Genomic DNA, 12,228 nt, shown 5'->3' with positions numbered 1-12,228 from the left:
AAAACTGGATAGGAACTGGATGACATGTGGGGCATGTTGTCAGTATCTTCCTTTGTAAAAACTTGTGAAAAGTAATCATTTAACATATTTGCTATTTTTTTTTCTTCCTCTACGATTTTGCCATTTGTATCTCTTAAACATTTAATCTCCTCTTTGAATGTTCTCTTGCTGTTGTAATATTGGAAAAACATTTTGGAATTGGTTTTAGCTCCCTTAGCAATGTTCATTTCTATTTCTCTCTTGGCCTTTCTAACTTCCTTTTTGACTTGCATTTGCAGTTCTGTGTACTCTTTCTGTGTACTTTCTTTTTGGTCCTTTTTTAATGCTCTGTAAAGTGCCTTTTTTCGCTGAATATTTTTTTTAATTGATCTATTAAACCATTTTGGCAATTTAGTTTTACATTTAGATTTGTCTACTTTAGGGATATAATTGTTTTGCGCCTCTAGTACTACGTTTTTGAAGAACAACCATCCTTCTTCTGTGGGTGTTTTCTCTATTTTACTCCAATCTACTTCTGTTAGTCTCTGTTTCATGCCTTCATAGTTTGCTTTTCTAAAATTGTAAACCTTAGCTTTAGTCTTTACTTTTGAGGATTTAAAAAACACTTCAAATGAGACCATGTTGTGGTCTGAGTTTGCCAGTGGTTCTCTGACCTCTGTTTTAGTTATTCTATCTTCGTTATTTGAAAAGACTAAATCAAGGCATGCCTCCCCTCTAGTCGGTGCCTTGACAAATTGTGTTAGGAAGCAGTCATTTGTCATTTCCACCATTTCTATTTCATCCTTCGCGCTACCCACCGGGTTTTCCCATTTTATTTGGGGGAAGTTGAAATCCCCCATTAGTATGGCTTCTCCTTTGCTACACACATTTCTAATGTCATTGTATAACAGATTATTGTGCTCACCGTCTGAATCTGGCGGTCTATAGCATGCTCCTATTATTATGCCTTTTGAATTTTTGTCCGTTATTCTGACCCATATTGATTCGGTTTTATTTTCTTTGTCCAGGTTTAACACCTGGGCTTCAAGACTGTTTCTTATGTATAGCGCTACCCCTCCACCTCTTCTGTCCTGCCTGTCTTTCCTATACAGTGTATACCCACAAATATTATATTCGTCCCCATCACTCTCAGACAACCACGTTTCTGTAACACCTATCACATCATAGTTACCTGTTAGTGCAGTAGCTTCAAGTTCTAGAATTTTGTTTCTGATACTTCTAGCATTTAGATAAATACATTTAATGGTTGTCTTACCTGAGTTGTTGTTCTTGTTTTGATGCGGTCTCCCTTCTGTTTTTTTGTTGATTTCTCCCCCCTTCCTTTCTAGTTTAAATGCTTCCGAACCTGCTCGAGGATCTTTTCTCCAAGTAGACTAGTTCCCTTGTTATTTAAATGCAGTCCATCCCGTCTATACAGATAGTCCTCGTTGTAGAAAGTGGTCCAATGATCAAGATAGGTGAAGCCTTCCCGTGTGCACCACGTCTTCAGCCATTCGTTTTGATTAATTATTTCCAGCTGTCCATATGGTCCTTTGCAAGGTGCGGGTAGTATACCAGAAAATACCACAGTTTTGGTTTTCTCTTTTAATTTCCTTCCTAGCTCTCTGAATTTGTTTTGCAGGGATTTTGGTCTGTCTCTTCCAATGTTGTTTGTACCGATGTGGACGACTACTACCGGGTCGTCTCCTGTTCGTTCTAGGAGCCTGTCCACGTTCTCAGTGATGTGCTTGACCGAGGCTCCCGGAAGGCAGCACACTGTTGTAGTAAGGGGGTCCAAACTGCGAACTGAACTTGCTGTGTTTCTCAATATGGAGTCCCCAACAATCATGACCTCCCTTCTTTTTACTGTCTTGTCACCACTGTCAATAGGGTCCTGGATGTTGTTCCTTTCATTCTCTTGTTGTTGGTTCTGCTCATCAAAATTCTGAAGTGACTCAAATCTGTTGGTTGTTTTGATTTCTGGTGGTTGTGTTTGACGAAGTTTCTTTTTTTCCCTGCTTCTGCCCACCTGAACCCAGCTGTTCTGACCTTCTATCTCCCTGGTGGCTTTCAGTCTGTTAGGGGTGATGCAGACTTCCATGAATTGTGGGTCTGCCAGCTCCTCAAGATCTTGTTGCTGTCTCACTTCTTCCAGCTCCATTTCTAGCACACTTACTAGTTTATGCAAATCCTGGATCGCGCGGCACTTTACGCACACTTGGTTTAGCTCCGCTGGGTTTTCTCGGATTTCCCACATCAAGCAGGTGTCACAGATTACTGGCTTGAAGACCATGTTGAGGTTTTTTTTTTTTGAAGTTTAGTTTCTTCTGCAGCTGTCAACCTGCTTTCAAACTGCTTCGAAACTGCTCTGTACTTTTCCACGCTGTACTTCTCCCACTCGCTGTCGCTTCCACTCGCTGTCGCTGGGAAGACTGCCTCGTTTAACTGCGTTGTTCTGCTGTGCTGTCGGCTCCTCCCCTCGCCCGTGTCTCAAAACGGCGCTGAATTTGAATCAGCTGCTCCGAGTTTCAGCTTGTTTGTTATCACAAAAACACACGCGGCTGTGTTTCCCCAATGTCCTCTGTTTTCTGATTAAAGCAATTCAAGATGCAATTTCTCCTTTCTGCTTCGAAACTGCTCTGTACTTTTCCACGCTGTACTTCTCCCACTCGCTGTCGCTTCCACTCGCTGTCGCTGGGAAGACTTGTTTATGTTTATTAGAGACAATGCAAAAACATGTCCATATACAATACAGTAGTTCCCCAAATATTAAATGTTCACCCCCCCCTCCCAAACCACCTCCCACAACCACTATCAGTCAGATAAAGCTGAAGAAAGATTAGTCAAGGACCTGATGCAGTCTGCAGCCGATCTCCAGTCCTGCACAGTCCTCTCCCCAGCGCCATGGACCCGAGCAGTAGAAAGTACCATATAAATTATGTCAAGAAAGGCGAGGGTCCATTGACAGTAGGGGAGGGAATGTGGAGGTTGCCAACAAAGAGCTGTCATTTTTTTAGCTGATATGAGACCAGCCAACCAGATCAGTTTCTGCTGCAATGATAGATCGAGGGATGAGTCATCATTCAGTAGTAATATGTTGGCAGAGCAAGGAATGTTCTTCTCAAGAACAGTGGACAGAGCTGAAGAGACCCAATTCCAAAACACAGCCACAACAGGACACTCCCAAACCATATGTTAAAAGGAGCCAACAGTATCTAGGGGACAGTATGCACATGCAGGGGTAGGGATAAGTTTCATTTGGTAGCGTCTGCAAGGAGTTGAATAATTTCTGTGAAGATCATTAAAATGAAGCAGCTGATGGTTTGGATTTTTGGAAGCAGGGCTTAGATTTCCCAGCAGATTCCTTCATTTTCAATAGATAAATCCCTATTTCAGATAGTGTTAACCTCCAAAGGTTTATATGATGACTTAAAGGAATGAACATAAAGTGAGGAAACCAGCCCTTTACTTTGTCTCCCAGTTGTCTAACACATCATGTAGTACATGTGAAGGCAAATCTGTCCCCTGTGGCACGCATTGCAGAACGAAGTCGAACGTACAGGAAGAAAGAGGTACCTGGCAAGTCGTATTGCAATTGTAAATCTTGGAATGTGCGAAGCTGTTTATCTTTGCAAATATCTGGAAATGAATGTAACCCTTTGTCTATCCATTGTGGAAATAAAAAGTGGGAACTGCCTGACAAGAGAGTGAAATTGTGAAGGAGTATGAGAACCATTTGGATTGGTGTTTAATATGCTTTTCCACTAATAGCCAGATTGTAATTAAATGAGAGATTATAGGGCCAAAATGAAGTTTTCATCGCTCGAGAGGAGAACCTTTGAATGTACAATCATATTACCCTTTTTGTCATAATGCGTGTGTGCTACTGCAGAAACAAATCTGTGTGACTACTAATTTGTATCGTTTTGTACTGCACAGATGGTAAACGATTAGACTTGATGAATCGGAATGTTTATCAAAAGGCTGTAGGCTACTCTGAGGTTCTTATACTCTACTGTACACAGAAGAGAAGTGATACAGGTTATTTAATAGTAGGGGGCCCACAGCCACTGTCATGCAAAACAGTATTTTTTGATGTTTTCTATGCTTCTGGAACCAACGTGGTTTAAGTGATAAATGAATGTTAGCTACAGTAGTGACAGTCAGTGCAAAAACAGGGCTAAGTGCCATGTTGGTTAATCTTACTTCTTTTAAGGTTCAAATGGTTCTCTCAATGTCATACTAACTATTTTGTCACAGTGTAATATAGTCTATATTGTTTGTCTGTCTATTGCATTTAATAAAGTTCAACAGTGTTGTAATTCATCCCTGCATGCAGAATAGACGGTTGTGTGTGTGTGTGTATATATACACACACACACACACACACACACACACACACACACACACACAGATAAGAGTTTTGGGTTTAATTAATGTATAATTCTTGATACAATGCAGTTTGAAATTAGAGATCATAACCTGCAGCAACTGGGGCATTTCTGACTGCAAGTCAGTTTCACAAACCACACTTTCAAATTCTGACCATTTTTACATGTACTAAACTACAGTGCTAGAAAGGTGATTTCTAGTATGTCTTAAGTACCATAAATCTTATGTTTACTGTTTTAGGTATTTTCTTAAGTAGATCGCTGTAAAATAACCTTTAGATGAGTCATTGCAGTTACCCAGCTCATTTCTACTGTAAATCCCTTATGTCCCTTATGTACGTCAAGAGGTTTGATTTCTTCATAAACATAATTAATCTGTAGGTAACGTTAATCAAACATAGTTTATTCAGGAATCAAAATGCAAGCAAGAACAAAGCAAATCAACTGTGATCCATCAATGATCTCAGTTATCTCTTATATCAAAGCACCTTATTAAGCAGAAACAATTTATGTGAAAACAAGTGTGTTATCATCTGTCCTGAGGCCATAGCTGCACTCGGAGTTACAAAAAGCCAGTCACTCCCTACATGGGTGTATTTCGGGCCACATGCCAAGCTAAAGAGCTACAAGGTCAGGGAAATAAATCCTTACGGTGTTAACCACTGTATTTTTGCTCTGAATTTTGGCAGTTTTCACCTGCTTTTCCCATGGTCATGCTAAGCATTTATCCTAGTTTACCTGGGCTTGGCTTGTTCTTTAATATGCTTCACCAGACCTCTGCTGTTCTTTACAATGCTTGACTATGCTTTACCATGCTTTCACTGTTCTTTATTACATGTTGCTATGCTTTTACTCTCAGCTAGATCAAAACGGGACCCCCACATAGACAGATAGGGGCAGGGGGATTTAAAGAGACCATTCAGTTTTAAAGGCTGCCCACTTACAGCCTCTTGACATTGGCACATTAGAAGTGACACAAATGTTAATGGGGTTCAAATTACTTATTTATTTTGAATCTTTAGACATGCAAAGTTCTGTGGAATAAACTGAAATGATGTACCCCCACCCCCACCCCCCCACCCCCTTGAAGGCTATTGTTGCACAGGTAAACTAAGTGACTACAAATTGCATGATAGGGGTACAGTTCTCTACAGTATTGTTCCGCTTCATAACAATAAAAATAGGCCCTCTGCTGTTTTTGATTTCCTATTTGCATGCACTGTTATACAAATACTCAGGTACTGTACATATGAACTTGGTTCCTATTCATTTTCAGGGGAATCTGTTAAACAGAAGTAGGGCTGCAGTCGTTCCCAAGGCACAGTGCAGATGTTAGGATTGTCTGTGCAATGTTCTAATGGCTACAGAAACCAGGACACTTGATTTTATTCTCATATCTGAGCATTGTGTTTCACAGGCATCATGCATGAGAGCCGGGGATGTGGCTGGTGAGCTCCTGTGCTGGAACAGTTAGTCGGCGAGTAGGCTGGTGAGATGGAGAGTGCCCTGAGTGGGAGTGTGGACTCCAGGGCTTCCCTTCGCACTGTCAGCTCCATTAACGCAGTGCAGCTCGCAGCCAGACTCGAGTCCTACGAATCCGGGGAAAAGAAATCCATATCTGATGTCAGACGGACTTTTTGCCTATTTGTTACCTTTGATCTTCTGTTCATTACCTTCCTGTGGATCATTGAACTGAACGTAAGTTATGTCTTTGCCATTATCCCAAAAAAATGGTACCTGTCTGAATTTCAATGTTCTGAAGTTGTTGTTATTAGCAACATCAAAGTAGAGCCCTGAGTGTTTTGTAATGCATGTTATACACCTGACTGAGTTTGTTTATTTATTTGTTTATTTTAATTCTAGGTAGACGGAGGCATTGAAAGACAGTTAAGCAAGGAAGTTCTTTATTATGATTACCACTCCTCCTTCTTTGACATATTTGTAAGTAAATGATTTATGCTTAATATCATAAATGGGGGTTGTCGAACAGGGCTGTGAATATTTCTAGAAACATCAGTTGGATTTGCATGGCACACCATGGTACAGATCATGTATTCCATGTATTGTATTGTCAAACTAAGGTCAAATTACCTTGTTTAGTATTATTGTATATTTGGCAGCATTTTATATTGGCAATTTAATTTAAAATATATTCCTGCTAAGATGATTTGATTAACAGTTAAAGTAAAGGATAGTAAATAAGTAACTAAACCAGAATTATGACCATAGTAAACATAAAATAGTAATAATAAGTTTAGTCTTAAACACATTTCAAAAGTTACTTTAAAAATACCAGTAGTATTCCGTATTTACCAGTGAGGGTTTTGTGTGCAAATATATGGATGTTTTTACACAGTACAGCGTTTGTTTTTAACTGCAGGTCCTAGCAGTTTTTCGATTTACTCTACTGATACTTGCTTATGCAGTGTGCAGGTTGAGACATTGGTGGGCTATAGCGGTAAGTTTTTAACCTTGTTGGTTGTTATGCTAGTACAGGTGGTTAAATTGGTCACTACTGCACTTACATTTTTGCTGAAATCATAACAAAAGCTGTGACCCAAGGCACTGAAGTCCACTGTATGTGCATTCAAGGTGGTGCACTTATGATTTTTGATCTTATCATTTTACCTTTTATCATATGGAATGCATGGAAAGTATTTGTATGCAGAACACACAGTTTAGGTCAGGTGACCTGTAGACTGTGTTGCAGAACCACTTTCCAAAGTTGATTACTGGGCATTGACAACAGATGAGCTGAGATGTTCAAGGCAATCCAGGAAACCTGACTAACTAAACTATATACATTAGCATGAGAAGCTATAATCATTTCTAGGCAAACTTAAACAAATTATTCAATATATTATATAGCACACAGTTGTTTGTCTCATTCTGTATCTTCATATTATCGACTTTTGTTTGATGCTTTTTAAAAATGTACTCTGCATTTATAAAGTTTTAACTTTGGCATTATAAACATTGACTGAATAACATTAAAATATCTGTTACCTTAGGGTCACCATATAGATAAAAAATTAAACTAAAACTAGAAAATATGGTAAGTGTGTGTGTGTGTGTGTGTGTATATATATATATATATATATATATATATATATATATATATATATATATATATATATATATATATATATATATATATAAATAAAATCAGTTTTTTAATTTCTACATTTCAGATAACAACAGCAGTTACCAGTGCTTTTTTAATAGTTAAAGTCATCATCTCAAAGGTATGTATGCATATTACAAAATGTCCTAAATATCTGAAGAGTCACAAAAGCACAATTCTGCATTAAGAGACTGTATCTTTCAGCTGCTTACCCAAGGGGCTTTTGGCTACCTGCTGCCTATTGTGTCCTTCGTACTAGCATGGATAGAGACCTGGTTTTTGGACTTCAAAGTATTGCCACAGGAGATGGAGGATGAAAATAGTGAGCATGCATTTTGTTTTGGTCCTTTCAAAGTAATCTGATATTTAAAAATGACTTCTTAGAGAGTCAGAAGGATGTGTTGAAAGCATCCTCCAATACATCCTAATCATCTGCGGTGCACGTTTTGTAGGGTTCCTGTCGGTTCCGGATGCCTCAGAGAGGGCGGTGCTCATTCACCCAGGCCCTCTGTCTGATGGACAGTTCTACTCGCCTCCAGAGTCTGTAGCAGGTAAGGGCAAAAACTCATGAAGAACTCAATGATCACATAAATATTCCACCTAGTATGAAAGCTGTTGTTGCATGTCCTGGATTTATAAACGCCTCTCTCTGACTGTGGCAGACAGGACATGCAGTTCCACACTTTACTGCTGTCATTGTTGTCTGTCTCACTAGACTGTGTGTGAGAAACATATAGTGCAAATATAACGATGGCAAAAAAGTAACAAATGATCCCTGCATATGTAAGTGGTGTTGTGTGTGCAGCAAAGGTGATCCAGTGCCTTCTGTTGGTGTGATTGATTCAGTGGTCACAGCAAGGTGTGTTATTTCAGAAAAATTCTAAGGGGGGGGGTGGAACGGTAGCGTGGAACGTTACAGTCGGTGTTTTCACTGAAACGTTCGTGTTTTAAAAGTGCTTTAATGCTAACCGAATTGCTGTGCTCCCAGCTTACGATATCACTCAACTAAACGTGTCAGTTACACACTGGAACTACTGCTACATTAAAGAAATAGCGGTACAACATCATTTTCTAAAAATCCTTTGAGTAGCAGCTACAGACATTAGAGTACTCTTACTTCAGATTATTGAAAACAAATGTATTGCATGGGCTTTACAAAAAGAGACAGGGGTAATAATGCAGTTTTATTTTAGAGCGTCCGTCTGCATACATCTCACCAAATTTGATACATGCTTACGGAGTTATAGCAACCACACCCTCTGGCTCTCTTTCATATGGGTGTTGTCAGTATGTTGGCCAGTTTTTTCTCTAGTAATGGATTTTAATGGAAACAGTTTTTTCCTGATTATATGTATCACCTTTGCCAAATTCTTACATACACATAACTGCTGATTCACTTTGACATTTTAATGGAAACATAGCCACTGGTAATAAGCAGTATGTAATGGTGTAGTTCTTTTATTTGGCCACAGCATGGCACTCCTGCATCAGTACGTCTGCCTAAAGTTCTCAGTAAACGAGAACACAATATTTTGTTCATTTTATTTGAATGTTGGCGGATACACTTACAGACATGTACAGCTGAATCCTGATAATAATTGCAGTTTCTTAAAAGCCTGCTGTACTTGATTTGTAATTTCAGCAGTTCCACAGCACCTAGATGAATCAGCACAAGGACATTGTTTAATCATAATATTTATGTTTATTCAAAGACTAGGACTAACACAATTCTAACAAAGACCTATTTTTTAAATTCAGCAACATAACCACAATGTTGCTATTACTTCTGCCCTTGTCTGAATCTTTGTCTATGTTGCAGGTAATGGAGTTGTGGTCTGTTATGTTTCTCAGTAATTTCATTAACATTTACCAAGTGCTCTAACTGTATTTTAGAACTGTTAAGCCGCAGAATCAGACTGAGGCTTATCAGGAACATGGTGAAATTAAAGCAGCTGTGGCTTACTGTATTTTAGCCAGTTTGAGGTGCCAAACCCTGTGGAACTGATCTATTGGTTGTGTTCCCTAGAATGCTGTGCAGTTAACTGTGGATTGCGGTACACATGTGTGAATTTTCCATTGCATACCTTTGCAGCCAAGTTTGCATTGTGGTTTGTGATCTTGAAGTGTCAGTTTACACAAAAGAAAGATGTTTGCTACTTTCTTGGGAATGCAACTCAGTAACTAAAAATAATGCTTGTTTAATTGGCTAGCTCCTTGAAGTCTTCAAAAGAGCTTTCCAAAAGCAGTCCGTCAAAAACAACCAACGTTCGGCAAGCACACAGGGCGTATACTTTCTTTAAGTTTGCCTTTTTAAGTGGCTAATAATATGTTTGTCGAATATCTCTTTTGTTAGACCTTTTCTCTTTGTTAATATTAAATTAATAATACAAATTTAGTATTCTTCAGTACTAGGATGTAACATTATGGTTACAGATGATCAAATAATGGCTGCAGATTCATACAAATGTCAATGCATTCGCTGTTATTCCTGTGCTGGTCCACTTGAATTCATTTTGAATTTGTGTCCATTTAAAAATTCTACTATTGTCCATTTTGAATTCTTCTTATTCTGCACTGTTTAGGAAAACATATCTTGGCAAGTAATGTATACACTGAATGAATTATTCATGACAAAAGTCTTATATATTCTTATTGTTTACTGTTCTGAATAGTGTAATTGGATTTTCTTTCTGCAATATGTTGATTTATTTATTTTTTTAACAACATTTTCTTGAGTGTATGGGGATAGACAGGATCCTACTTCCATCTGACTTACAGTGATAAAATAGAAAAAGTCTGGAAAACACAACATGTCCACTGGTAATCAATGTTTTAGAATCCTCTGTAAGGATTTATTTTAGTTAATTTCTGTTTTCCACAAATACGGTACAAATAAGGACACACGACAGTCAGTTGTATTTGTTTTACTGGCAATATTAAGACAGTTAGTGTAAAATAATGTTTTATTTGGTTTTAGATTCAGATGAGGAAACAGAAGAAAAGCAGGATCACGAGAAGCCGGTTCTTTAGCGGGTATGTAGCATAAAATTAGAACTTTTGAGTTTAGGTAAGACACACAATATATCATTTCAGATCTTGATATAAACCTGGCATTGCTTTATAAGAAGGTAGGATCCTGTGTGATCTGACATTGATTAAGTGCTTGGAGAAAACAAAGTGTACTTGCTGCGCATATCCATTCACTGCATCTTTCTCAGTCCTTTTAGACAATGAAATGGATTTTGGTATTTTTACTATAAATCGTACACAGTATTTTTTTTTGTTTGTTTGTTTGTTTGTTTTGTTGCTGATGCTGGGACCACTGCATTAAGTGGAGACTAATGCATTAGGTTCCAAGCATCTTAAAAAAAAAAACTACAGTGCCAAAAGTGAGAAAGAGTCCGGGCTCATCTGCATTGGTTATAGAGCTTTTCACTGCACTATCCTGACACGGGAACAGCACCATACGGCAGTGACCGCACAACACAGCCCGTTCCATTAGTTTGTAAAGATCTTAATGTATAGCCCTTAGCGCAAAATGAACATTTATTGGTTAATAAACTACAAAAGCGGCCCTTAAAATGTAGCGTGACCCATGTTTGCTGATAAAGGTTTATTAAAAGCTGTAAATATGAGACCTACAGTATATCACAAATTGAATAATTTTAGTAGTTAACTTCTTTAGGTAATCAGTTATATGATTACTCAAAAATGTTTATATGAAATATTTAGTTGTAACTGATTTTCCTCTTGTTTTACATTAACCTAAATTCTTTCCTTGATTCTCAACAGTGTTAACTCGAAGAACAATGTGTGGTGCCTCAAGAGACCATTACAACCTTAATCTGCTCTGTGATCCAGTCACCAGTCGCACTGAAACTTTTCTTTACTGAACAAAATGGAACTGATGTGGATGTTGACTCAATGAGCAGAAGCTACAAGAGCCGTCTTTTGCCTTAGAACTGCTAACAGCACTACTAGTCCTGTCCATTTTCACTGTACTAACTCTCAATGCAATCAGTTGGTTCAGATATCATGATCTGAATGTTCAGCAGATCTACAGCTAACTTAAACCACTAATTGTAAATAGTTATTTGTTGAGAAATCTTGTACCATTCATAGTAAATCGCTGTGCTCGGTACAGTTTATAATAAAGAAGTGGTTTCCTCTTAATTCGTTTTTATCAAGGTTCCAACACAGTCGTGAGCATTGTGATTAATTTTTCTTTTATCCAAGTGGGTATATTTTACTTTTAGGGAAGATTTGATTTAATGAACAGCAACAAAACTGAATGCCTATTATACAAACACATGTTCCGGCTTGTATTTTAACTTTAATTAATTAATGCTAGTGACGGTAACATACACTGAAGTTCCAATATGTAATTTGAATTGAAATGAGTAGCTGGATAACACAACTTGCTGTTAATTTAAATACAGCAAAAACTCTGCTTTTAGAAATTGAGCCTTCTATGTAGTACTATTTATGTGCAATTGATACTCTTTTCTACTGATTCAAAAACAACATTTCACCAGGACTCTATTAAAGAACTGCTATGATTAAAACATCACATGGCTTTCTACTTAATAGTTTCAAATTGTCATACATATCAGTTAGAAATATTATCTTGTAATAAATGTAAATTACAATAATGTAATGTATTACAATGTATATGAAAGGTATGCATGTGTAAATATAAGTGCAGTATTTTTTTTTATATGAAGTGCAATGGAA

General features: G+C 37.9%; 1 protein-coding gene across 2 annotated transcripts; it reads left to right on the top strand.

Annotated features, from left to right (window-relative positions):
* The first annotated feature begins 5,220 nt into the window (after window positions 1-5,220).
* On the top strand, window positions 5,221-12,001 carry LOC121309831 (STARD3 N-terminal-like protein). 2 transcript variants are annotated; one of them, XM_041242973.1, is made up of 8 exons: window positions 5,222-6,068; window positions 6,234-6,311; window positions 6,751-6,828; window positions 7,562-7,615; window positions 7,699-7,816; window positions 7,947-8,045; window positions 10,472-10,527; window positions 11,287-11,375. In XM_041242973.1, exons 1-7 carry the CDS (start codon window positions 5,865-5,867, stop codon window positions 10,522-10,524), a joined length of 684 nt encoding a protein of 227 aa, XP_041098907.1. In that variant the 5' UTR covers window positions 5,222-5,864; the 3' UTR covers window positions 10,525-10,527; window positions 11,287-11,375. The 2 variants fall into 2 exon arrangements, with proteins under 2 accessions (XP_041098906.1, XP_041098907.1); XM_041242972.1 differs by lacking the exon at window positions 10,472-10,527 and having other exon boundaries at window positions 5,221-6,068; window positions 11,287-12,001.
* The last annotated feature ends 227 nt before the right edge of the window (window positions 12,002-12,228 follow it).

Source organism: Polyodon spathula, unplaced genomic scaffold (assembly GCF_017654505.1).
Source record: "Polyodon spathula isolate WHYD16114869_AA unplaced genomic scaffold, ASM1765450v1 scaffolds_1524, whole genome shotgun sequence".
NCBI lineage: Eukaryota > Metazoa > Chordata > Actinopteri > Acipenseriformes > Polyodontidae > Polyodon > Polyodon spathula.
The sequence above is the reverse complement of the archived record's forward strand: the minus strand, read 5'-3'. Positions and strand labels throughout refer to the sequence as shown.